This window comes from Lissotriton vulgaris, chromosome 11, assembly GCF_964263255.1.
Source record: "Lissotriton vulgaris chromosome 11, aLisVul1.2, whole genome shotgun sequence".
NCBI classification, from domain to species: Eukaryota; Metazoa; Chordata; class Amphibia; order Caudata; family Salamandridae; genus Lissotriton; species Lissotriton vulgaris.
Genome location: NC_141699.1, coordinates 93,600,919 through 93,628,687, shown reverse-complemented (window position 1 = coordinate 93,628,687; position 27,769 = coordinate 93,600,919). Strand labels below are relative to the sequence as shown.

Below are 27,769 nucleotides of genomic sequence, written 5' to 3'. Positions count from 1 at the left end.
AGCCATGCCACCGGACTCCACTGGACCGACCACAGCTGCGTCCCCTTCAGCTTCAAAAAAACTACGACCCACCACCACCCGCAACAGGTCCCCCGCCGATGCTGGAGCAAGATCACCGCCGAGCAGCTCACTGCCTCCCTCAGCCAGAACACTTCCACCTGCACAACGGACCCCAACGAAGCAGCCAGCAACCTCACCAAGTGGCTGACCGCCTGCGCCGATGACCTTGCACCACTAAAGAACCCTCCCAGCAGACACGGCAGCAAGAAAACCCCCTGGTTCACCGACGAACTCAAGAAATACAAAAGGAACTGCCGCACCCTCGAGAAAGCCTGGCTGCTCGGCCACACCATAGACAACAGGACCGCCCTCAAGCACGCCATCCGCAAACATCATCAGCTGATCCGCGCCACCAGGAAGACGGCACTGAAAGAACGACTGGACAACAACACCCACGACAGCAAGGAACTCTTCAACATAGTCAAAGAGTTCTCCAACCCCAGCGCCGGAAACCACGACATCACTCCCTCGCAAGACCTCTGCAACTCACTCACCTCATTCTTCCACCGCAAGATCGCTGACATACAAAAAAGCTTTGACGCACAGACCACGCACCCTACCACCGAACCAACGCCCACCACCACCACCCTCTGCAACTGGACCCCGATCAGCACCGAAGACACCACCCACACGATGAACTCCATCCACTCCGGATCACCAACCGACCCGTGCCCACACCACGTCTTCAACAAAGCCGACGCCGCCATCGCACCCCATCTCCGAGACACCATCAACTCCTCCTTCCACACCGCCACCTTCCCAGAGAGCTAGAAGCACGCCGAGCTGACCGCCCTCCTGAAGAAACCAACGGCGGACCCCACCGACCTCACGAACTACCGTCCCATCTCGCTCCTTCTTTTTCCGGCCAAAGTCATCAAGAAGACCGTCAACAAACAGCTGGCCGCCTTCCTCGAGACAAACTGATCCCTCGACCCCTCGCAGTCTGGGTTTCGGGCCAACCACAGCACCGAGACCGGCCTGATCGCAGCCACCGACGACATCAGAACCCTGATCGACAACGGGGAAACAGCGGCCCTCATCCTCCTGGACCACTCTGCGGCATTCCACACCTTCTGCCACAGAACTCTAGTGAAGCGCCTCAGCAACATCGGAATTCGAGAAAAAGCACTGGAGTGGATCATCTCGTTCCTCACCGGAAGAACCCAGAGAGTCCGCCTCCCTCCGTTCAGATCCGAGGCCACCGAAGTCATCTGCGGCGTACCACAAGGATCTTCACTCAGCCCAACCCTCTTCAACGTCTATATGAGCCCCCTCGCAGCCATCGCACGCCAGCACAACCTCAACAACATCTCCTACGCCGACGACACCCAGCTCATCCTCTCCCTCACCAGCGACCCTACCACCTCCAGAGCCAACCTACACGAAGAGATGAAAGACATCGCCGACTGGATGAGGAACAGCCGCCTTAAACTGAACTCGGACAAGACGAAAGTCCTCATCCTGGGATCATCACCCTCCGCCTGGGACGACTCCTGGTGGCCCCCGGCCCTGGGCACCGCTCCCAAACCGACGGACCACGCACGAAACCTGGGCTTCATCCTGGACTCCTCCCTGTCAATGGCCAGACAAGTCAACGCCGTCTCATCCTCGTGCTTCAACACCCTGCGCATGCTCCGCAAGATCTTCAGATGGATCCCCACGGAAAACAGGAAGACCGTCACCCAGGAACTCGTCACCAGCCGACTGGACTACGGGAACACCCTCTACGCCGGAACCACAGCGAAACTTCAAAAAAGACTCCAACGCATCCAGAACGCCTCCGCACGACTCATCCTTGACATCCCCCGACACAGCCACATCACCGGACACCTGAGAGACCTGCACTGGCTCCCTGTCAGCAAGAGAATCACGTTCAGACTCCTCACCCACGCACACAAGGCTCTCCATGACCTGGGCCCCAAGTACCTCAACGACCGCATGACCTTCTACACACCCACCCACCAGCTACGATCGACCAGCCACACACTCGCCACCATACCACGCATCCGCAGAGCCGCTGCCTGAGGAAGATCCTTCTCCTACCTGGCAGCCAAGACGTGGAACTCCCTCCCCACCCACCTTCGGCAAACCCAAGACCATCTCGCCTTCAGGAAGCAGCTCAAGACCTGGCTGTTCGAGCAGTAACTTTCCCCTCCCCCAGCGCCTTGAGACCCTCCCGGGTGAGTAGTGCGCTATACAAATGACGTGATTGATTGATTGATTGAGTAGTAGAGAAAGGGGACCATGGCCTCCGAAGACGTCTTAGCAATCCAACTGTGTGGGAATTTTTGGCGGTAACAAGAGGGGTAGTTGGCCCACAAGGAGATCCTTGGGGGTCAACTTCCCAAACTATTACCTCCAGTCAGTGCCACACAGCAGCACTGGTAAGTAATCATATCAGGCCACACCCACTTTGCCCACCACTCTACAAACACGCTCCCTGGCACGCTATTGAATAGGAATTGCAGTCCCCTTCACTACTCAGGGTCCTTTAGGGGCCAACTAGCCTACCTTTTACCTTCAGTAAGGCCCACGAAGTGGGATTGGTGAGAGGTATACTAAGGCCATGCCCCCTTTTTCCACCACTCTGCAAACATGCCCCATGGTGCATTGTAAGTTGGGAGATTAAGTCCCCTTGAATCCTTAGGATCCATGGGATCCAACTAGCCCACCAGGTACCTCCAGTAAGCGCCACAGACCTGCATTGCAGAAAGGTGTAAAATGGGGCATGGCCTGGACCACCTCTCTGCAACGCAGCACAGTGGCACTTACTGGAAGCAACGGGTGGGCTAGTTGGCCCCCAGGGGCCCTCTGGATTGAAAGGGAATTATTTCCTCTACTTTAAACACACCACAGGGCATGTTTGTACACTTGTCACCTCAGGCCCCACCCCCACCCTTAACCACTGTGTAAACGTGCCCCGTGGCGCATTTTAAGTTGGGGGATTAGGTCCCCTTGAATCCTGAGGGTCCCTGGGGTCCAACAAGCCCACTAGGTACGTACCTCCAGCAAGCGCCGCACAGCTGTGTTGCAGAGAGGCGTAAAAAGGGGCATGGCCTGGACCACCTCTCTGCAACGCAGGCCTGTGGCGCTTATTGGAGATACCTAGTGGAATAGTTGCCTCCTAGGGGCCGTCAGGATTGAAGGGGAATTAATCCCCCAACTTAAACGCCCCACGGGGTTTCTTTGCACACATGTCACCTCAGGCCCCCGTCCATTCACCAATACTCAAACGTGCCCCGTGGTACGTTTGAAGTTGGGGATACAGTCCCCTTGAATCCTGAAGGTCCCAGGGGTTTAACAAGCCCACCAGGTACCTCCAGTAAGCGCCACAGAGCTGTGTTCCAGAGAGGTGTAAAAAGGGGCGTGGCCTGGTCCACCTCTCTGCAACACAGCCCTGTGGAGCTTACTGGAGGTACCTGGTGGGCTAGTGAGACCCCCAGTATTTAAGGTGAATTAATTCCCCAACTTAAAACACTGCCACAGGGCGTGTTTGCAGACATGTCACCTCAGGCCCTGCTCCCTACCTTCACCACCCTGCAAACGCGCCTGTGGTGCATTTTAAATTGGGGGATTAAGTCCCCTTGAATCCTGAGGTCCCCTGGGGGCCAACTAGCCCACGAGGTACCTCCAGTAGGTGCCATGGAGCTGCGTTGCAGAGAGTTGTATAATGGGGCGTGGCCTCAGAATACCTCTCTGCAATGCAGCCCCCTGGCGCATACTGGAGGTTCCTGGTGGGCTAATTGGCCCCCAGGAAGCCGCAGTACTCAAGGGGAATTCTTTCCCCATCTGTAAACGCACCAGGGGGCGCGTTTGCAAAGTGGTGCAAAGAGGGGGCGTGGCCTCCTGCGCGATCCCATTTTCTTTTTTTTTAAGAAGGGGGATTTCGCTCCCCGGGGCCTATTTAACATTGAAGCGTGGGAACCCGCGCTTCATTTTTTCGGGGGATCGGCAGGATCCGCGCACCCATTTTGTTTTGGCCTTGGGGGTCCTTGTGGGACCCCCTGAGCAGGCCTAGGGGGTTAGGGTGTTTCTAGCCTGCCCCCTTTTTGCGTTATGCACCTTTTTTTATTAAGTTTCTTGAGGCACAAGATGGCTGCCAACACTTCCTTATTTGGAGTGTTGACAGCCAATCAGAATACAGCCCTTGCACGGCAGGGTGCGCTTAGGGTGCGCTGATCCTCAGTGGCCATATATATAAATATGTACTTTTAGTTGTGATTTTCTCAGGTACGACAGAACGGATTTACACAATTTAAGCAAAAGGCACGAGTCTGAACCAAGGACTATCTCTTTGCCGAATTTGGTGTAATTCCGTTCAGCAGTTCGGGCTGTAGCTGCGATGAACGGTTCCTATGGAAAATTGCATGGGTGAAAGGCGTTTTGTGTAAGCATGGGCGAATTTTGCGGATCTCGCGTTTGCGGATTTGCGAACTCGCAATCCGCAAAATCTGCGAATTCTCGCGAATTTGCGGATTTTTTTTTTTTATGTTCGCACGGGTTTCTGCAAGTTCGCGAGGGTTTTTGTACAATTTCGCAAATTGCGAAATTGTACAAAACGCGTGCGAACTTGCAGCAACCCGTACAAACACAATAATATAAAGAGAAAGAAGCTCCTGGTCACAGGAACAGCACGGGGATTGCGCTCATGAAAGTCAAGGATGCAAAGGCCTCTACCCAGCATCACAGCTGACTTTCCACGGTAGATTTGGGAAGAGGCACACCTGTCCAGCCTCGAAGACGCTCATGATTGTTTTTGGGCTAATGAATGAGTCACTGAATTTGAGCATCAACTAGTTTGAGCGACCATGTGTGTGTTACTATGCAATCGCCCCGAAGGGCGCAGGGGTCCCTTGAGTGTGCTGTAGAAGTCACAGGAAGGGCATGGTAAATATTTTAGGATGGCGCCGGCAAGCTGCCAGCGCCATCCTAAAATAGTTACTAAGTTAGCTTCAACAGGAAGCTCTAATAGATAAAATCGAGCACCTGCTTTATTTTATCTATTAGAGCTTCCTGTTGAAGCTAACTTAGTAACTATTTTAGGATGGCGCTGGCAGCTTGCCGGTGCCATCCTAAAATAGTTACAACAGGCCAGGCTTCAAGTTTTGAACTTTTGCCCCCGGAAAAATCCGCCGCTCGCGGATTTGCGAATTCTCGGTAAATTCGCGGGAGTTCGCGGATTGCGAATTTACCGAAAATCCGCAAAATCCGCGAGCGTAACGGATTTTCCGCCCATGCTTAGTTTTGTGACACCCCTTTATTCTCGGCCCCTGCTTCATGAATCACCCTGAGACTTTCAGGATAGGAGCGGACCGGAGCTGGCCATTATATTATGTTATGTTATGTTATCTGTTTTGTAAAGCGCAAACAGCTGCCCCAGCAACGGGGCGTCCCGGCGCTAGAACCATAACACAACCAACTGAGACGAGAGACGAGACCTACAAGGAGGGAAAGAGATAGGTTTTGGTCGCTTTACGGAAAGCTAGCATATTGTCGATGCATCGGATGTGGAGGGGAAGGGAGTTCCATAACTTGGCCCCCAGTAGTTTGAAGGAACGCCCTCCGATGCGGCAGAACTTTGTGTGGGGTATCATGGCTAAATGTTGCCCCTTAGGCCGGAGATTGCGTTTGGGATAACAGGGGGTCAACAGCGAACGGAGGAGCTCTGGACCTTCGTACTTCAGGATTTTAAAGGCGAATATGAGTCAACCGGCGCCATTCCAAATAGAATGTTGCGGATTTCCCATGGACTAACTATAACTACCTACTGGCGAACACCAGAAGGTAATATATATTTATATGTATATATAGGGACAGGGTGAGGATACCCTGCCTCTCTATATATTGTGGGGAGACCCAAAGGGTCACCCCTGAGGTAAGAAAAAATGCGTTCTTCAAAAATGCGATCCTCCCAGAGCCCAACAGGATTTTGACTTTTTAAAAAAAGTAAAAAACCCACTGATGTTTTCTAATAAATACATTAACAACTATTGGGTGGGGGTTTGAGTTATGCTCCCCTCCTTCAGCCTGGTAGGGTACCGTGGACACCATCCTCCGGGGGCCAAATATAGGTCTTAAGAAAGGGGATTATGCAGCCCCCCTCGCCATGCCACTTAAGGGCCTAGAGTGGTAGCCCCAGGTGGCATATTAAAATCGATGAATTTCCTAGTCTGCTCTAACTTGAAGGCATGCAACAGACAAAGTGGGGCCTTCAAGCAGGGGATGGAAGTCAGGAAAGGCACTCACACTTTTTATTCTTGCTGTGGTGTCCATTTACCGCTGACATTTATTCTCCTAATATCATGTAAACAATCAAATCATTATTGCATGGATGTATGTATGTGGTATTTGTATAGCGCAAACTTAGCCAAAAGGGCAGTGGAGAGCAGTAATAATAATAATAATAAAAACATTTGTTAAGCGCCTGAATACACTAAAACAGTGTGTCTCCGCGCTAAGAGTTGTGTGCACACCTGAGGGCAATTATACAGTCAACAAATGATAGAAGTGATAGCTGGCTATTGAATTATTACTACATTGCACGAATAAAAAAGGCCTATTGCCTTGTTGTTTATTAAATGCCTCTTACTTTTCCAAAAATCTGCAGACCCTACTAGGTGTCCCACTGCAACAATAACTGGACCACATACAGAGTGATGAATATGGGTCCCTGAAGACTGATCCCTGGGTTAAAGAGCTAGGATCTAATTTTTCCTCTGCTTAAGAGCCTAAACTGGCCACTTTTCCAGGCCAGGATTAGGATAAAAGTCCAGATCCTTATCTGCACATGCCGGGCAAATCTCGTACTCTCTTTTCTGGGTAGTAAAATTCTTCAGCACACTACTGTCCGAACCTACCTCTTACTTTGATAAGTAGGCCAGGAATATCGAGGGCCAAAATATCAAAAGGTAGATTTGTAGACATTTTTTATGCCTAACTCCATATATGCGTACTTTGGTGAAATATATATATCTTCAAGATAAACGGATGTGGAGTTAAGAATAGTACGTTTTTACCTCCCTCTGTGCACTTACCTCTTTGATCTCTGGGCCTAATACTCAAAGGTAAGCTTACACGTTTGTGTAAGTGTATGAGTTTTTTTTCAATTCACATAAAACGATTGACAGTCATAAAGATACTACTTGTAAAATTCCTTTGTGAATTGCAAAAAATCTTAAAGTTTAAGAAAGTTTACCTTAAGTATTCTGCAGCTCACATCAAAAGAGGAAAATGCTTCTTAGGATTGTTTTTGCGCAGAAAGGTTTCCCTTCTGGCTTAAAAGCAATCCTGCCTACAATGCAGACACCGTTGCAGTACAAAGCAAAGGTGCCTGCATTGGTGCTAGGTATCCTAAAGTGCGCCAGCACTAGGACAGGGATGCACCATATAATGTTAAATATGGCACATTCCTCACCACCATCCTCGATGCCTCAAAAACCACAGCTAGTTTCCTGACACCTGGAAGCATGTTGAGGTCAGACACCTCCTCAAGAAACCTTCAGAAGATCCCAGCGAGCTACAGAACTAACATCCCATCTTACTGTTACCTTTCCCCACCAAAGTCCTTGAGAGGGCCATCAACCTCCAACTCACCAAACACCTGGAGAGAAACAACCCTTCCTAATCAGCTTCAGAACCAACCAAGGCACCAAGACAGTTCTGATCACCACAACAGATGACATCCGCGCCCTACTCAAGAGAGATTAATCCGCTGCCCTGATCCTCCTTGATCTCAACACAGCCTGTGAGCCTGTCTCCCACCACACTTTCATCAATTGCTTATGCCAGATCGGTATCAGAGATGTGCGCTCAGAGGGATGTTATCCTTTTTCACAGGATGTACCCAGAGAGACCGCCTCCCTCCCTTCACGTTGCAAGCCAAGCGCACTACCTGTGGCATTCACCAAGGTTCATCCCTAAGCCCAGTCCTCTTCAACGTCAACATGACACTATTTGCAGACATCATCAGATCACACAGCACCAACATCATCTCATACGCCAACGACACTCAACTCATTCTCTCACTCTCAGCTGACCCCACCTCAACGAAGACCAATTTCCACACCTGCATGAAAAATGTCTCAGCCTGGAAAAAGGACAACTGCTTTACGCTCAACATGGACAAGACTGAGGTCCTGGTCTTTGGCAAGCACACTGCCCTCTTAAATGAATTCTGGTGGCCGTTGGAACTTGTACACACCCCCATGCTGAAAGACCACGCCTGCAACCTTGGCATCATCCTCAACAGAGCACTCTTCATAAAGCGTCAGGTCGATGCCGTCTCCTCAGCCAGTTTCCACATGCTCCGATACATTTTCAAGTGGCTCCCATCAGGACAAGGAAGAGGACAGCACAGGGCATCATCACAAGCCGACTGGACTATAGCATCCCACTCTATGTAGACACCACTGTAGGAAGGTGGATATCTGACTATATGGTTACCCCAACTTTTTGCCTAATGTTTAGCTGGTTTTTGACTTAGTTGGCCTGGGATTCGGCTAATCAGGGCCCCAGGCTATCAGCTCTCACTGTAAAGTGGACTCCATGTACTTTAGGTATATCTCCAATTGGATATTGGGGCACCTTATGAGCCCCTGTATAGTGTACCATTGATACCCGGGGCATAGGTGCATCCAAGGCCTACCAGGGGCTGCAGCATGTATTATGCCACCCCTGGCTGGCCATCCAAACTGACACAACTGGCTGATCACTCAGCTGGGGCAAGGTCGTGTAATCACCCCTTGCTTAGATATAGTATTCCTATATCTACCCTTATATATAGACACATATATACCTATAAGTCACTCCTATGGCAGGCCTTGACAATCCTGAAGGCAGAGTGCTTGGTTTTATGTGAGATGGTGCTCTAGCATGAGTTGAGCCTGTCTGCAGCTTTCGGGACCATGTCCTTATAGCTGTTCTATGATATAGCCATACCATATACTCTTAAGTGCATTATAATCCTTGCGGTTAATGCTAACTTTGGTTTGGCTTTATCAAAACATGTTTGTGTAAGGTGTCATATGCTTTGGAATACTACCCCCCAACAGACCTGTCAGTGGGGGTAGCATTCCACCCTTCTAGAGGGAGAAGACATGTAGTTGTAGCTTTACCCGGTTAAAGTTAAACAGAGCCTCAGCATCACAACATGGATGCTGCTGCCACAGACACAAGTCTGACCTCCTGCTGCGGGACGAAAATCCAGCAGGGGAGGCCTGGACAATAGGTTTCCTGCCTTGGGAGGTGCTAGCACCTCACCAGACAGGTGCTCCATGCATAGCCCCGTTCAAACCAGTTGCTAGGGCACTCCAGCCCCAGCTCTGGCGCGAAACTGGACAAAGGGAAAGGGATGTAACCACCCCCTTCCCAGGTTCCACCCATAGGAGGGACTTAGCAGGTAATCCAGCCCCTTAGATTAGTATAAAGCTAGGAGCTGTGTCTAGAGACATGAGATTATCCTGAACTGAAACTCTGAAATGAAACTCTGGATCTTTGACATTCTACTGCAACTAGAAGACTGAAGAATCTCCCTTGTGGTCAAGGAGTGACCACTCTGTGCAAACAGGCACCATCAGTGACTTGCCAGTTTGCTTTGGCGATGCTCCCACCGGAACTCGAAGACTTAGCGACACAGCCTCTAGACTTCCAGACTTCTCTGACTCCGACCGACATCCACAGCAAAGCTGAGACCCGTGGGGGACACGAGAGACGTGGGACCGGTCTACCTGCAGTACCTGCTTTTTGCTAACTGTGCAGCTTCTGGGGCATCCTCGAAGTTGTGCATTGTGACTTGAGAAGCCCCAACCCTGAGCCGTAAGTGCACCGCAGCTCAGACCTCCACGCTCCACGAGTGCCACGTGGGACCTGTGCTTGCATTTCTCCTTGACGTGTCTTTGCGGTTGCTAGCCCGTTGGCTAGTGGCCCTCTTGAAGACATCCCTTTGAATCAACACTGCGTACCTGGTTGCCTGGGCGTGCTCCTGCTTTCCTGTAAAGGGGAAGCTCCCCAGACCTTGCTGGTCTGAACAGAAGCATATCTTCTCTTCCTGCGTTGGTTGCCTTTGCCAGGGATTGTTGACTCTAATCCAGAAGCCAACACTGCCAACAGCAAGATCCTTTGTGGGACAGTCTGTATCCAGCTCCTGGTCATCGTTGATGACTCCTGGTCCACGTGGCTGCAGAGTCAAACTTCACTTCTTCACCTGTTTGCAGGTCAACATCGCCTGGTTCCTTCCTGGTCTCTAGCTAGTGACCCAGACTCTGTCCCCTCGGCTTTCAGGTTCTTCACTGCTCTGATCCACCCTTGGATCCAACCGGACATCTTCCTCCTGGTCGCCTGCAGCATCTTTGTGCAGCTCTCTATAGGATTCGACGACGAAACCCGACACGAAAGAACACCTATGCACCCGGCTTCCCTGGGTGAGGTAACTCGAGTACTCCAGTGCTCCCGTGGGTAATACCAATCCAAGTGTCCTAGCCTAACTGGGTTTTCCCAAAGTCCATCCGGAAGTGCCCGAAATTAACGACTTTGTAAACTTTACGTTCCATTGAAAGTCCATGAGAACCAGCGTGTGTGTTTAGACACTGCACACGCATCCTGTGGGACTCCTACTTCCTAACATTTGGTTGTTCAGAGTAGCCCCACCGATTTCCTAGGCCCTAGGCCTACTCACCTTTTCTGAAGTGGTTCTTATACCACTTACTTAGTGTATGGGTCGTGAGGCCCCTAGGGCAGAATTGTTTTTGTGCAACTTATAGTATGCTTATTGAGTAACTTGTGCTGTATCTCGAACTCTGACCTCATAAAGAGTACAGAGGGGTTGTGTTAGTAATAAATACATATATATTTGATATATACCTTGTGTGGTGTCCTTTCATTTGGTATCCAAGGGGTTATTATTGGTAAAACAATTGGCTTCACATGCTCTCTGAAGTATTAGCCTAAGACTGCTTTGTCCATGTACCACTAGGATAGCTGGTCTATAAGGTTGACTTTACTACCATTACAATAAGGGTTGTTTGGACTGATACAGGGTGCACACTAGAATAGTGGACATCACATATCAGGCCAACTTCTCACAACCACTACCAGACTCATGCAAAGACTCCTGAGAATCCAGAACACAGCTGCCGGATCGATCCTTAACCTTGTCAAAAGAACAGACATCATCCATCACCTGAAAAACCTTCACTTTCTCCAGTTTCAGAAGATGCCTTTTCGAGCTCCAGACCCATACCTGTAGTGTAGTTCCTATATTCCCAATAGGCTCTGCGCATTGGAATAACATATACTATAGATTAGACATAGGACTGAGGTTGACTAGGTCTCTATCGAATATATTAGACTTAATTGTGAGTGCCAGCTAGCTCAGAGGTCACTAGAAACCTTCTGGAATAAACAAGAAGGGATTAGTTTCTGACAACCGCATAAACATGACAACTTTGTTTCCCAAGAACAAGAAATGTATCTCTAGAGTCACGGAAACTTCACTCAGTCAATCGTGCATGCTTCGTTTCACCAGAGGTGCAGAGAATTTAGAGAGACGTGCGTTTTCAATAAAAAGTATTTATTGAACAGTCTTCTGTCTCAAGCAGGAGTAATGAACTGCTACAATCATAATACTGGTTGCAAAGTACAATGCGTACAGTATGAAGAGTATTATAAAATAATACTGTAAAAGCATGATATGGTTTTTAAGCCATAAAATACATAGAATACATACATTAATAAATAAAGACTAAAAGTACTCAACTGGTGCTTCTAAAATACGCCTACCCCGGTGTACCTAACCTAGGTCTAATACAAGGGAAGAAGTAAGTGAGGTGAAGCTTAGTTTCAGTATTCTTTGCCAAGATTCTATGCAAGATTTCTCTAAGGGTCTAATCAGCTCCGTACCTTGGTCTTAGAATGAAGGAGGTCTGGTATCTCTCCCTCAGGACTCGATTTCCCAACAACCCACAAGGGTAGCTTGGAAACACTGGAGCTGGCTTTCTCAGATAGAGAAAAGACAGCGTCTCTCTCAGTGCGTCTGCTGTAGGGTCGGCTTCCTTCTGCACTTGCTGCGGCAAGCTGTGTCTTGTAGGTAGATAGTCGAACTGCTCCAAACCACTGTGTATTTGCCTGGGCAAGTGTGGGCATACTAGTTTGACGTAAGGTTGGACATAATAATGTTGTTTCAAAACTTTTATTCGATTAGCACTTAGCAAATCATAAAAAGTACATCATAATTACAGTACATGTTTAAATCACAGTATATAATACAAGTAAAAACTGATTGACTTTAAAAGCTATGGATAAAAACAAGTTATGACAGATTGTGTACAGAAAGGCGTAAAATCATGAGAACGGTAGCTCAAACTGTACAACGAATTTTCAAACATGATTTCAAAAAACAAGCTACGCATTTAGCGGTGTGTTGTGAGTCTAACAACTGCAGGGCCAGATAAGCTGCTCGACAAGTTCTCAGGCCCATTGTACGAAGAATGGGGATAATCCAGCGCTTGCGGGGTTGTTCGTAGTATCGGCAAAATAAAGTTACATGTAATGTGGACTGAGATGATATTCCATCACACGGGCATTTAATCAAATCGTGGGACCAGTTTGATACAGTGGGGAAGGTAACAAGACGAAAGAAAGAATTAAAACGAAACCTAGTTAAGACACATATTTCATAGTTGGATAAGAAAAAAGTTAAATATGGTTGGATACCAAGAGTGGTCTGGACCATTAATATTTGCACATTAGATGGTTTAATTACTTCTTGAGAAAGACGCAAATCTCTGAGATGGTTTAAACAGAGATTTTTCAGGGCACTCCTGGAGATGTCTGATGGTGAATTGGGCTCAGAGAAGTAAGATGTGCAGTTCAGATCCTTTAGAAAATTGGAGACATAAGAGAGCCAAGGAATTTTGCTCCAACAAGCCAAGGATAAACAGTCAGTTATTAATGAACGGGTTAAATGGCATTGCGTTTTTTTCCAGATACGGTGCCATAAAAGGATCGGTTGACATCTGATGTTATCTAATAAATAGTCGATGCCCAACTTGATGTGGCAACCGTAAATTGGGGCGCTTTGAGGAAGTGCCAAGATGTATTTTAAGAACCCGTTTTGGACCTTTTGTAGATTGTCTACGGGAGCGTAACCCCAAACACCTGCGCCGTAAGTTGCTACGCTATGACATTTAGCGTGATAAATTTTGAGCAACTCGGTTGGAGCTGGTTTGCCCAATTTACTTGAGAAAGAAACAAGAGCAGAGGTTGCTCTCTGATAGAGTAGCTTTTTGCTAGACACTGCTTGTTTCCAGGATAATTGGTCATCCATTAAAATACCTAAATGGGGATATTCCCTGGCGCGTTCCAATCTGACTTGATCTATAAAAACAGGTTTGGGGTTCTTTGCCTTGGGCCCGAAATGCATAACAAATGTTTTGCTTTTATTTACTTTCAACCCCAAGGAAAGCATAAACTGGCAGTATTTGTCTAGTTGCCTTTGTAGCTGTATTAATGTTCTTGCTAAGATGACTGAGTCGTCCGCATATAATAGAGTGGGAATAGGGCGATGGTTTATTTATTTATTGACATTTGTAGAGCGCGGCGAATACCCGTGGGCGTCTCGGTCCTGGCTCCCTATTGCATGGCTGATTCCAGCCCGTTGGCATACAAATTAAATAGGAAGGGAGCCAGGACACAGCCCTGTCTCACTCCTTTGGTTACTGGGAATGAAGGAGATTGTTCCGCCGATCCCATATCTCACGCAAGCAGTAGCATCAGAATAAAGCTCGCGGAGAAATTTTATAAGTTGGGGATCTACCCCCAATTCACTGAGAATAGACCACAGCCTAGAATGTATCACGCAGTCGATTGCTGTGCTGAGATCGACATAAACTAAATACAAATTGCCTCCTTTTGTCCCTACGTACTTGCCTATTAGGAGGGTGAGGTTCAGTGCCTGTTCAACAGTGCCAAGTCCCTCCTGGAAACCGTACTGGAGAGCGGTTAGGATGTTATTCTCCGACGCCCAATCCTGGAGACGTTCCAAGATCAGACGGCCTGCGACTTTCCCCAAGGAGTCCAGGAGGGAGATAGGCCTGTAACAGGCTGGATTGTTGCGTTCACCCTTTTTAAAGATGGCGAGCAGAATGGAGGAGGACCAGGAATCTATTAGGCCTATCTTTGACACTGCTGCCATTACCTGGGTGACGAGGGGTGACCAAAGTTCTATGTTACTTACAAAGATATCAAGTGGGACTCCGTCGAAGCCAGGGGCCTTACCAGTTTTGGAGGATGATAGTGCATTAATGACTTCATTTAGATCGAAGTAGAGGTCAATGGGATATATTGAGTCCTTGACACTGTCCTTACCCGTCTGAGCCACAGTTGTAACGTCGACGGTTGAACCACCGAATATCTTTGAGAAGTGAGCCACCCACTTGTCAGCCGTCGCAGCCACATTTAAGTGTTGAGAGGCTGTGGCATCAACCAAAAAGGGTGATTTAACGGTGCGCCAAAACAGGGAGCTGTCTTTACATAGACAACTCTCGTGTAATTGGGCCCAAAGATTTTTCTTTATTACCGTTTTGCGGTTGTGTTGTGCCAATTTGTAGGCCTTTCTAAGTTTGGCGATTTCAACTAGATCTCTATTTTGACTGTGAAGGGCTCTTTTTAGAGCAGTTAATGCTTTACGGCAGGTAGAATCAAACCAATCTAAGGAATCCTGTTCTCGGAGTTTATGATGACAGAATAATTCTGCCCGTATGACTTTTAGGATCTCCAGAAAGCTGGATATAATCAACTGAGGGGTGGAATCCTCTGCTAAGCAATTATTCAACCAAGGGAGGGTTTTGGAAATAACTTTGCCAGTAATTACTTCAGGGTCAACTTTGGACCATTTTACTGAACAGCCATTTACCTTATCCATGCTCAGAGATTGTTGGTTTAGTAAGCTGATCCTGGTGGGGTAAGGTAAAGGGATGTTTATTGACAATAAGATACTATTTGGGAAATGGTCGCTGGAAATATCGGAACCTGTCTTAAATTGTTGCAATTATCCCTTCAATATTTGGGAGCATAGAATGTAGTCAATGAGACTTGACAGGACCCTACTGTGAAATTTAGGCTTAAAGTCGACGGGCGGGTCCGCAAGGTCATTAGCATATTCTAGCTCCAGGGAAAAAAGACAGTCATTCAGGGTATTGCCTAAATACGAATGTGAGAAATGGGTCAAGGAGCAGCCGTGTTCGTCTTGGAGACCGCAAATACCTTTCTTATAGTTGTTACACAAAGGAACATTGAAATCCCCCCCAAATCACATAGCAAATACGAGAAGGGTACTTATTTCGTTGTTCTTTTATAAAAGAAGTAATTTCAGTTAAAATCTTAACACAATCATCAGGGTAGAGATTATTATAAAAATTAATGAACAAATATGACATGTACTTATTGAATGAGACCATTATAATTTGAAAACTCACATTAGTAAGAAGGACTGTTACATTCATTGATGGTAAGTTGTTGGAGAAATATGCTACTAAGCCTCCCTTTGATCTACCATGTATTGTAGGACTGGCTGGAACGTGGTATGTTTTGTAGCCCTGGATATGCATGGGCTTGGTGGCCCAAGTTTCCTGTAAGCATACTACTTGGTGAGCATTCACGATATCTAACCATGGTTTGAGATTTATCTTAGAACGGAGACCTGCTACGTTCCAAAATAAAACTGAGAGCGTCCGGCTAGAGGTAACTAAGGTACTTGTACTCAAGGAAACGTCAGAGGGTAAAGTTCCTGGGCATGGAAAGGTGTGTGTTGTTAAGACAGTGGAATAAGGTACCAAATGATCATTGGGTCCAGCAGGATTGTCTTGTACTAAATCAAAGTCTGTTGGACTTAGGGAAGGTGCTTGCCTGATAGTACTAGGGGGCTCAGTCAATGCTATTGCTTCTCGGGGGACTGATGGTTCGAGGGCCAATTCTAAAGGAGAGGGTGGTATTATTGGTTTAGATTTTGGCTTTGAAATTATGATACCATCCGTAACTGCTCCAAACCACCGTGTATTTGCCTGGGCAAGTGTGGGCGTACGAGTTTGACGTAAGGTTGGACATAATAATGTCATCAAAGACTCAGTTCTTTGAAAACTCCATGAGTTCTTGGATAAATCAATATTCAAGCAAGGGGAAGTCCTGACTGCCGAAGGCGGGTTTTTCCAAGAAATCGTTGTGGATTTTCGGAACTAGTGGAAGTAGCCATGCCGTATTTGGACTGCATAGGCTAAGTCTAAATATGGTTATGATTTCTATGCCTATATAAGGATAGGGTGATTTATACCTATATATGGGCATGAATTTGGAAAATTACACTAGGGTCCTAAATTCATATACAACATGCCTAAAAAGCCCTCTACAACCAAGGACCCCCATACTTGAACCACCGTCTACACTTCTACTGATCCACCAGGAACCACCGCTCTGCATACCTTACCCTTGCACAAATCTCTCACCTACTCCTCACCTGAGCCGAAGGACGCTTCCTCTACTACCTCAAAGCCAAAGCCTGGAACACCCTCCTACCCTCCTCCGCACTGTACCCTCTCTGACCGACTTCAGGTATGGGGCTCAAGACCTGACTCTTCGACTGAGATCTGCAGCAAGCACCTGGATACCCTGGCAAGTGACAAGAAGGAGTTTATAAATAGAACCTGATTGAATAATCAATTGATTCCTGCCCTTTCACGAAGTTCAGCAAGGTGGTTTGCTGCATGAAAAAAATATATATATGGGCAGGCACGGTCCATGTTGCTAATCTTTTGCCATGGTATTTATGACCTTCTATTGAAGACTTGTGTTGCTGATTAAAGTTAAAGAAATCATAAACATCGATTTGATTTCAATGATTTATACCACAGTGAAATATCTACTGGTACCCACCCGTAGTTAAGCTGTTAAAGTAAGAGGTTCATGACGTCCCTGCTTCCACCGACTCTCAGTCCTCCCTTAAGCTTTGTAGAAGTGACCAACACTTTTTGGTGGAATCAACTCCCATTTTGCAGCTGAAGTTAGTCTTTTCTGGTTTGCAGAAAGATCCTACAATCATTTTCAGATAGCAGCTTAGCCCTTGTTCAGTCTATTCCCCTTGTAGTCTGCTCCTCATGATGATTACGTTCATGGGGTCCTGATAAGCTTATTAAAAGAATTGAATGAATGAAATGATCTAATTTGAATGTATCAAACATGTTAATCCATAAAATAATTACAACATCCTACTCACCCCTGCATTCACATTAAAATGTCCACTGTGCTAGTATGAACTTATAAAACAAGTATTTTAAAATGTTCTCATTATAAATCACTTTTTCCGTATGCAGTCCATGCTGCCCAGCAGTTATAAAATGACTCAGCTTCATAAAGACATATTTACATGCAAATCACTTACATAAGATTGCAAGCAAAACACATCACACATTCACTATGATAAACCACACTATTTCTTAATCTACCATTACTTTTCACCCACCTACACTGTGGTGGGTTCTACTACATCATAGCAGCATGTCGACAATGTTTCAGCTGGTTTTAATTCATCTCTACCATCATCAGGACACAATGCAAAATGAGCATGACTAAATTAGTGTTATATGTGTCAAAGAAACATTAAACAGTATGTACATTCAAATTCAGCCTCACCATGCATGAAAAGACACTGTTTTTCTTTTTTAAAGGCAGTGTGACTATATCAATTACTGTAGCAAACTTCACCCAGGCAACCCGAGCTCAAGCTTTGGTCATCACGACAATTCTTACCTTTGGTGGACTTTATGCCATTGGAATGTTATTCCCTTGCATGGTGGTAAGTAATGCCGAATAACTTTACTGATGTTAATACTCCCTATTTCACAGCATTTAACAGTGCTTCATTTGGAGGGTCAGGCCCTTAATTCTCATGTCAGATTGCAATTATACCAGTTTTATGGAGAACACAAGTTCAATCTGACACATTGGATTATAATTTATAATGTAATGTCATGCTGTGTGATGTGCAATGTTTGTTTTTTGCTGAAGTGTGTGTTTTGTTTTGGGTGTGATCTAATGTGTGTGCCTTTTTGAAGTGTGTGGTGTGCATGGTATTGTGTATATTGTGTATGAGTGTTCAGACATGCTAATTTCCTACACAAAAAGGGTTTCAGTGTTTGGAGTAAGATATTAAATGAGACTGTGAAATAATCAACACATAATAGCACTGGTATAAAAGTTGTATTTCCATGCTCATACAACTAAATATGATTAAGCAAGGGGTGCCTTCATTCCCTATGCCTTGGATTAATGAGATGCTTTGATTCCATATGCTCTACATTAACCATCCTTTGGTGTCTGAATGTGTGAATGAGGTGTTATTCTTGTTTAAGTGCAATTGTTCTTTTTTTGAAAGACTAGCACCTGCTCTAAACCATAACCCCCCTGTACCATCTATATAGGAAGGAGACTTTAATTGCTTTTCCAATGTTGAATTCGACAGATTTACTCCACCCATGCCAGGAGGCACCAACTGCCACAGAACGACACCATCTTTTCAGTGCTGGATGGAGAATGGACAGATGTATAATGTGTGGAGGTTGATGCACCCCACCAATAGGGAGAACTCACTCTACTCCCTAGAAACTAGACCTGCTTGTTTTTAGCGAAGCATTGTACACAAAAATACCAGGGTCTCGATTCACAGAACTAACTTAAGACAAAATCTGGAACTTATACTATTTACTCATTTTGGTATTCACAGAAGACACTTGCTCATTGATGAGTAAGTGCCTTCTTTGAATACCAAAATGAGTAAGTGCACTTACTCATTTTGGTATTTACAGAAGGGACTTATTCATCAATGAGTAAGTGCCTTCTGTGAATACCAAAATGAGTAAGTGCCTTCTGTGAATACCCAAATTGTAGTAAGTTTAGGATTTTGTCTTAAGTTAGTTCTGAGAATCGGGCCCTAGATACAAAATACCGAGCCCAAGCTATATCAGACCACAGTCCATTGAAAATTGTACGTCAGTGGGGCAGAAGCCCTACAAAGATACCAACCTGGAGGATACACTTGGAAGTGCTGTACAACATGCCGGTCCGTGAATCTATAAGAAGACACATCTAACATTATGTTACAAAGAGTGAGGGCTCAAGCTAATCCAGTTTGAGGGAGTGGGAGGCCTTCAAGGTGGTGGTGCAAGGCCCCTGCATCACCACAACATGGGAACGAAAAAAATCACTATTTACTGATATCACGACATTGAGCGGGATGTATGAAATGCTGGATATACGCGATATACGAAACGCTGAAACCTTCACAACCTGAGTAAGACTGCACAACTCTGTGCACAAAGGCATAAACACACAGATAGTAATACACAGACTAAGAACACTCGACTACAAAGAATAAAGTGGATATAAATGCAGCCTTTGCCGATTATTGCACCAACCTCTACACAGAGGGTCCCATGATGCCTGCCAACTGCCTACTTGAGTACAACTGAGTAATACCTCTTCTTAGACTAAACATATTGCAATAAATTGGATTGGATGAACCAATAAAAGAGATTTGAACAACTTTCACCCAAACAGAGTGAAATAAAACCTGGGAATGGAAGGCCTACCAATTGAATTCTATTCCACATATAGTATTCAAGTGACACCAAAACTGTTCCAAGTCTAAGGAGAAGCAAGGATAGTAGAAATGTTACAGGATTCCCTCCTGGAAGTACTAATAGTAGTGCTACCTAATGCAGGGCGGGACCCCTCTGATGCTCGCTCATGCAGACCCCTTTCCCTGCCCAAACATGATTATAAAATTATGGGGAAATTACTGGCAAACATATTGCTGCCAATAGTGGTTACACTGGTCCATTCTGACCAAAATGGATTCATACCAGACAGGAACACCTTACTCAAAATCCATCAATTACTGGGTAAACATTCAATAGCAAACTCACACTGCCTAGTGGTGTCTATCAACATTAGAAAGGCGTTCAATACTGTTAGTTTGTCCTATCTCCTGACCGTACAAATGAGAATGGGTGTGGGACCACTATTCCTCATCTGGATACAATGTCCAGTTACCAAGTGGCCAGGGTCAAAATGGGGCAGATCATATCGGATCACTTCAATATGGGAAGAAGAACTCATTGGAGCTGCCCTTCCTTCCTGTGGGCCATGGAACCCCTTGGATGATACTGTGCACAGCATTAGACTAGGTAATACAAGCAGGTGGTAGATGGCATGTGATATTGCTGTATGTAGATGATGCCCTGATCTCCCTTCAGAATGGACACAAGCCCTGCTGAGGCTCATGAAACTATTAGAAGAGTTTGAAGACATGTTGGGCTTCAAAATCAGCTGGGCTAAATCTTGCCTTTACTCCCTAGGATTGATAGCCGAACACTGTATACTCGCATTACCAGCAACTAAACTGGAATTGTGATTTGACACCTTCAAATATCTGGGGGTGCATATCTATCACAAGACCAATCCCTTTATTAAGGGCAACCTAGGAGGGTCACTGGTATCGGTTAGGAGCTTGCTATCATTTTGGACCTCAATAGCTCTATCCCTAATGAGACGAGTGGCGATAGCAACAAAAACTACGATGGCTGTTGTACTTCTTCACAGCTCTATTTGTGTTTCTTCTCCAATTCTTCTTTCAGACACTACATGGTTCCCTAACCAACCTCATTTGGGATACTGTTAGAAAATTAGTGGCTTTACACACGGTATAGTGCTCAGTGCTAGAAGGGGTCTGGAAGCCCATAATTGTGAATTATACTATGCTGCGGCAATACTGCAGTGTCCAATGCGGTGGTTTGTAGCGGGGCCCTGTGTAGGGAGAACTGAGGTGACATGAATCCTGGGCAGGGTACCTATCCTGACTTGGATTTCGAATCCTTCTAAGAATTTCACTGAATCCTACTTAATGAAAGTTGAGAGGGCATTCTCTCAGAGATATATCCACACATGAGTCTGCTCCAGCACACAGCTACCACTGTGAACACTGCTCAAGTTGCAGAAAGTGGTATTGAGACATCAGACACATTCCTGGATGGATGCTGGGGTGACCCATATAGAGGAAATATACACTGACACATGTCTCTCATTTCAAAATGAGAGACACACATGACAAAGCAGTCCGGCATTGTGACCTGCAATGCCATTTAACACTCTGAGTGCACAAGTTGGGGAGGGGTTAAACAGAACCAATATTATGTGCACTCTCACAGGAGCCCTTCCTCGTGACACAGGCAGGAAACCTGTGATTGTTCTTTACAACCTGCTTAAAAGCAACACACTTGTAACCTAGACAACAAAAGTAAATGGGAGGCCGACCTGGCAACGGAGTTTACTATTGAACAATGGGAAATAATCTTATCACAAGTTAAACAAGTGTCTCGGAACTCAAGATTCCTATCCACACAATTTAGCTAATTACACTGGAAACAACTTATCCCTACACAGCTGCACACCATGTTCAAGGAAACATCCCCTGAATACTGTAGATATCATCAGACTCAAGCTGGTGTGTTAGAGATGGTGTGGGAGTGATAGGTACTTCACCTTGCATAGGTAAAGGTGTTGGAAATAACCTAGGAATTGGTGGACCGACCGCTACCACTCATTCCGTAAATGTGCCTTATGGGCCTAATGCAAAGACCCAAAACATTTGCATTATTATGTAAATTCATAGTCTTAGTCAAGTCAGAGAAATTTATTGAGCGCACATATGACCCGGAGGTCTCTTGGGCTAGTGTAAACTCCAAGGGACTGGTGGTCTGATGTACGGTCATTATAGATGGTCAAATAGCCAGGTTTTTAGTTCCCTGCGGAATGGCTTATGATCAGCAATCGATAGGAGATGTGATAGAAGCTTATTCCAGAAAGCAGGTGCAAGGAAAGAGAAAGATCTACCGCCATTTCTGCGGTGCGGATTCTGCAAGGGGTAGGGAGATATTTGGTACATAACCTAAGCGTCCTGCTCGGTTGATACCTGCTACTTTTTTGGGCAAAGTAGCTTGGCCCATTACCAAGCATGTTCTAGTGAATTTCACATAGGATTTTGAAGCGGATTCGCTTCCTAATAGGGAGCCAATGAAGAGTCTTCAGACAAGGCACTGAAGGAGCACTTGAAGGAAGGTTTAGTACGAGTCTAGTATTTTGCAAAACTTGAAGCTTAGAATAGAGCTCTGTATTTACGGAGACCAGCAGCGCATTTCCATAGTCAATACAACTTATGATTAATTCTTGGACAAGTGGTTTCTGAGATTCAATAGGGATCCATTGAAACATTTTGTGTAGATTACGCGTAATCCTATAACAGATGCTGATTATGTGATTTATGTGGCATTTCATTGACAGCTGATTGTCAGTCATCACTCCGAGGTACTGCACCACAGGTTTGGGAGATGGACAGGGGCCCAGATTCTGAGGCCACCAGTCACTAGAACAGAATTCGTTCACCTTACCAAAAAGAATGACCTCTGTCTTACTTCCATTAAGCTGTAGGTGGTTGGTACGCATCCAGTTGTCAATATAGGTCATGCAGTTTTTGAAACAGATTCTTGTGTGAGTGGGATCAGGGCCTATGGTGATCAATAACTGGGTGTCAACAGCCTATGACACCAGGTCAAAATCTTAGCACTCACACTCTTTAAAAGGTGTAACCCAATGACATGGAAAGCCTGCATGGCATTAGACATGAAACTCTGGCCGAAGGACTTGCTAAAATTGGCTTTACGGATGTAATTACAATAGCCCAATGTATGGAGGGAGGAAGGTCAATTGGACTAATATGGGCTATTTACATTACTAAACTGGAAAAAAGAGATACCAGACCACCCTAGGAAACACAGATGTTAAGCAATGCATGATGGAACAGTAAGATCTAATTATACTCATGAAATCCGAGTAGCTTCTGGATGGGCCACCGCCTACCCATATGAATCCAGACCACACATACATTTCAATTACAGCTCCTATCCCTACATGTGCAATTACAATTGATGTCCCTCCCCTAGAGAGGCAGACAGTTCAGGAAACCCCGAATGCACCGGCTGCTACTAAGTATGATAACCAGTCACTAACCAGTATAACTCACAACAACAGTTTTATAACCATGAAACAAACAGTATGAACCCCACCCTCCCCCCGACCCCTGGCTCACAGTTCTCAGAGTTAATCCACACTCCCAATACCAGGTGTAAGGACAACATCACATATTGTCTTACCCCATGTACATTAACCATTAGACTTGGTTATCCCCATGTCGTATTGTCCCTGGAAGGGTATCACTTTGCCATCCCTTCATACACCCCCTAGCTTAGAGATGACCAGCAGGTCCCACTTCCTGCACCTTCTATTTTCCACAGATCTTTTAATGATGCAGATTTCCACAGAGTTATTTTCAGTGTTAACTTCTCTCCTCAATCCATGCCTGTTGTCACTTTATTCCACAACTGCACCAACATTGCAGTCCTGTATAGAAGTACAGACATGCATTTTCCTCCATAAAGGTATTGCAGATATCCAGTTGGGTGCATGACCCTCCTGTCTGCCATCAAGGCTGGATCCTGCTGGCTCCCATTCAGCAGTCCATTGAGTTGTGATGCCCAATAGTTTAATTGTAGATTCTGAAGAGCCACTCCTCCAGAATGGGGTTTTCTGGTTAGAGCCAATAATGCAATACTAGGGACACCCCCACCCTACAGCAGTTTGCTCGTTATTGCGTCCACTTCCCTAAAGATTTGATCTCTGAAATCTGATGGGGTGTTATGCAGGAATCAATAATTTAGGCAAGTAGATCATCTTTTCAGGGCCGCCCTGTACATCATCGCTGGGGAGCCGTTGCCAATGTTTGATGTGTTAGACCTGACACCCTTGGCATGGTTTTGCCCCATCTTTTTGCCTCTGCCTCCTGTATTTTTTGATGCTGTGCTGGAATTCGTTTTTGCTGGTTTAGATGCTTTGGACACTCTGCCACTGCTGTCCAGTGCCAGAGTGTAAGTGCTCCCTATGTAAATTATCATATTGATTGGGTATACCTGATTGGCATATTTGTATCACCATGAAGTCCCTAGTAAAGTGCACTGTGTGTGCCAGGGCTGGTGATGACAAATGCTACTAGTGGGCCTGCAGCGCTGATTGCGCCACCCACCTAAGTAGCCCTAAAATGGTGTCTCAGGCCTGCCACCGCAGTGCTTGTGTGCAGTCAGTGTACTGCCATGTCCGCCTGGCCAGTGTCCCCACTGGCTGGGCCTAACCCTTCCCTTTCTGTGCACATCAGTCACCCCTATGGAAGGCTCAAGGTAACCCCCTGGGCAGGGTGCCGTGTATAGGTAAGGTAGAGCATGTACTAGTGCAGGTAACATGCTCCGGTAGTGATCAGCAGCCATTTTGTGTGCTCACTACTGCAAGGTACTCTTGCTCCATAGACTAACATGGGGGAGGCTGGTCCCAATGGTACCAGCCTATCGTCCCATAGGAACAAGATGGTACATAAGTGATTAATATCCCTGAACTCAGAATTTAATAACACATCTTTTAGGCAAGGTTGTTTTTAAATTCTGTGTTTGAGAATAGTACTTTTAGAAAGTGGCTGTTCTCTTGTCTAACCTTTCTGTGTGCCTGGGCCTGCTTGTGGATTGACTGTCTGGTTTGAGGGTGACAGGGGCTGGAGAGCCCCCAGGAGGTTGTCTGAGTCAGCCTGTGGTTGAAAGACTGCATCTGCAACTAGATTGGTGGGAGGAGATAGCATCTGGGAGTGAATAGGGCTGTGCCTGCCTGCCACAATGCTGGCTCCACCTCCTGCTGGCCGCAAAGACTGCTGGGACTCGCAGTCCCGCTCCGTGAACCTCCTCACAGCAATCCGCCCAAAAGTCCGGTCGGTTTCAGAGTGTCCAGGTAAACAGGTTTAGATGGCAGGTTCCCCAGTCGTGCACAGAGACTGCACAGACCTCCAGAAAGTCAGCGACTACAAGCGGCCCCCACGAAGCGGGGGCCGCGAGTCGTAATAAGGACCTGGCAGGCTGGGGCGGGAAGAGTCAGCAGGATGTCGGCCGATGGAGCTCCGCAAAGAGTGGTTAGAGAGGGGCCCGGTCCGGTCTCGCACGGTCTATAACGGGCTAAAACGGGCCCGGGCTTTGCCCGGCACAGCCCGCGCACGTCCCGCGTATTGCGGGTTTGGGCGTGGTTATATAGAAAGAGGCGGTGGGCGGGAAGAGTCACCAGGTGCGGCCGATGGAGCGCCGCAAAGACTGCTGGGACTCGCAGTCCCACTCCGTGAACTTCCTCACAGCAATCAGCCCAAATGTCCGGTCCGGTTTCAGAGTGTCCAGGTAAACAGGTTTAGACGGCAGGTTCCCCAGTCATGCACAGACCTCCAAAAAGTCAGCGACTACGAGCGGCTCCCGCGAAGCGGGGGCCGCGAGTCGTGATAAGGACCTGGCAGACGGGGGTGGGAAGAATCACCAGGTGTGGCCTTTGGAGGGCCGAAAAGACTGCTGGGACTCGCAGTCCCGCTCCGTGAACTTCCTCACAGCAATCAGCCCAAATGTCCGGTCCGGTTTCAGAGTGTCCAGGTAAACAGGTTTAGATGGCAGGTTCCCCAGTCGTGCACAGAGACTGCAGAGACCTCCAGAAAGTCAGCGACTACGAGCGGCCCCCACAAAGCGGGGGCTGCGAGTCGTGATAAGGACCTGGCAGGCTGGGGCGGGAAGAGTCAGCAGGTGCGGCCGATGGAGCTCCGCAAAGACTGCTGGTACTCGCAGTCCGCTCCGTGACCCTCCTCACAGCAATCAGCCTAAATGTCCGGTCCGGTTTCAGAGTGTCCAGGTAAACAGGTTTAGATGGCAGGTTCCCCGTTGTGCACAGAGACTGCACAGACCTCCAGAAAGTCAGCGACTACGAGCGGCTCCCGCGAAGCGGGGGCCGCGAGTCGTGAGAAGGACCTGGCAGGCGAGGGAGCGAAGAGTCACCAGGTGCAGCCGATGGAGCGCCGCAAAGACTGCTGGTGTGGCCTTTGGAGGGCCGAAAAGACTGCTGGGACTCGCAGTCCCGCTCCGTGAACCTCCTCACAGCAATCAGCCCAAATGTCCAGTCCGGTTTCAGAGTGTCCAGGTAAACAGGTTTAGATGGCAGGTTCCCCGTTGTGCACAGAGACTGCACAGACCTCCAGAAAGTCAGCGACTACGAGCTGTAGGTCAGAGGGAGTATTTGCTCCAGTCGCTGACAGTTGATGAGGTTAAGGAAGCTATACGGAAACTGCCAACGGGCAAAGCAGCAGGTAACGATGGCCTACCTAGCGAATTCTATAAAACCCTATATGGATCAACTGGCCTCGGTACTGGTAGAGATGTATGAAGAGGCTAATGATAGCGGTGTCTTGCCTCACACTGGATGCGAGGCGCTGATTTTGATGTTGTTAAAGCCTGACAAGGAACCAAACAAATATGAATCAAATCGCCTGCTGTCCTTAATGAATATTGATGTTAAAATATTGGCAAAAATAATTGCTACGAGGCTCCAACCATTGGTGCCCGTTTTGGTGCTGCCAGATCTGTCTGGGTTTGTTCAGCATAATCTCCCTTGTTCTTGACCCTTGGCATGTAAAATTAGGCAGCTGCATAAGGATGCAGCGCTGGGGTTTCAGCAGAGACCGTTAGCCATATCATTGTTTGCTGATGATATTCTGTTGCATGTTCAAGAACCAGAGGTAAATCTTGAGTCACTGCCCCAGGAGGATGTTAAGTTTGGATGCTTTTCGGGATCGAATATAAACTGGAGTAAGTCTGTCATATTGCCCCTGACACAGAGTACCATAGAGCATGAGTTTGAATTTCACTTGCAGTGGGCTCAGTATGCTGTTAAATACCTAGGCGTGTTTGTACACAGGGACCCAGATGTTGTGGTCCAGATGAATAATGGCCGGGCATTGTCAGCGCTGATGGAAAGGGTGGCTGGCTGGATAAGGTTGCTGCTATCTTTGGCTGACCGTACCACTGTGATTAAGATGAATATTCTGCCAACATTTTTGTATCTCTTTATCAATATTCCCATCTTCCTAAACAAATCGTTTAAAACCTTACAGTCATGTAAACTGACTATGACATGGGCTGGTAAGCAGCCACTCTGCAGCTGGGATGTCATGTTGCAACCTTATGAGAGGGGAGGTCTCGAAGTGCCGGATTTGAGGCTATATCACCTGTGCCCACAGGCTCAGTTAGCCCACTATTGGCAGTTTCTGCAGATCTTTTTCCCTCATCTGGCAGTGGAGGCGGATTATGCCCACCCAATTCCGCCTACAGCTGTGCTGCATTATGCTAGGCCGCTAAATTCTAGAATACATATTAAAACAGTGACTTGCACAACACATGCATGGCGGGGGTTACAGAGCAGAGCGGGTGGGGGCATCTGCATACACCAGCATTATTTATAAAAGGGCCCCCGGGTATCTTTGTCACTCAGGAGCAACAGGACCTAGCTCTCTTGAGAGAAGCTGGAATAACTACACTGGGGGACATATATTTTGGTGGTTCTTTTGTGATGCTGTAAGATCTTACGGCCAAGACAGCCTACACTGCCATGCTTGGGTTCATATTTGTGAGGTTGAGCGAGGCTGTGAGGGCGGAATATCCTGAAAATCCTTGAGGCGCTACAGATGTTGAAAGCCCTTCAGATGCTCCTGATTAGT

At 46.8% G+C, this 27,769-nt stretch overlaps 1 protein-coding gene across 1 annotated transcript in view; it reads left to right on the top strand.

Annotated features, from left to right (window-relative positions):
* Nucleotides 1–27,769, top strand: part of LOC147679024 (solute carrier family 2, facilitated glucose transporter member 9-like) — an 803,060-nt gene that overhangs the window by 765,592 nt on the left and 9,699 nt on the right. The window contains exon 13 of the mRNA XM_086942759.1: nt 17,772–17,899. Within this exon, the coding sequence (XP_086798885.1) occupies nt 17,772–17,899 (128 nt within the window). The remainder of the gene's footprint in view (nt 1–17,771; nt 17,900–27,769) is intronic.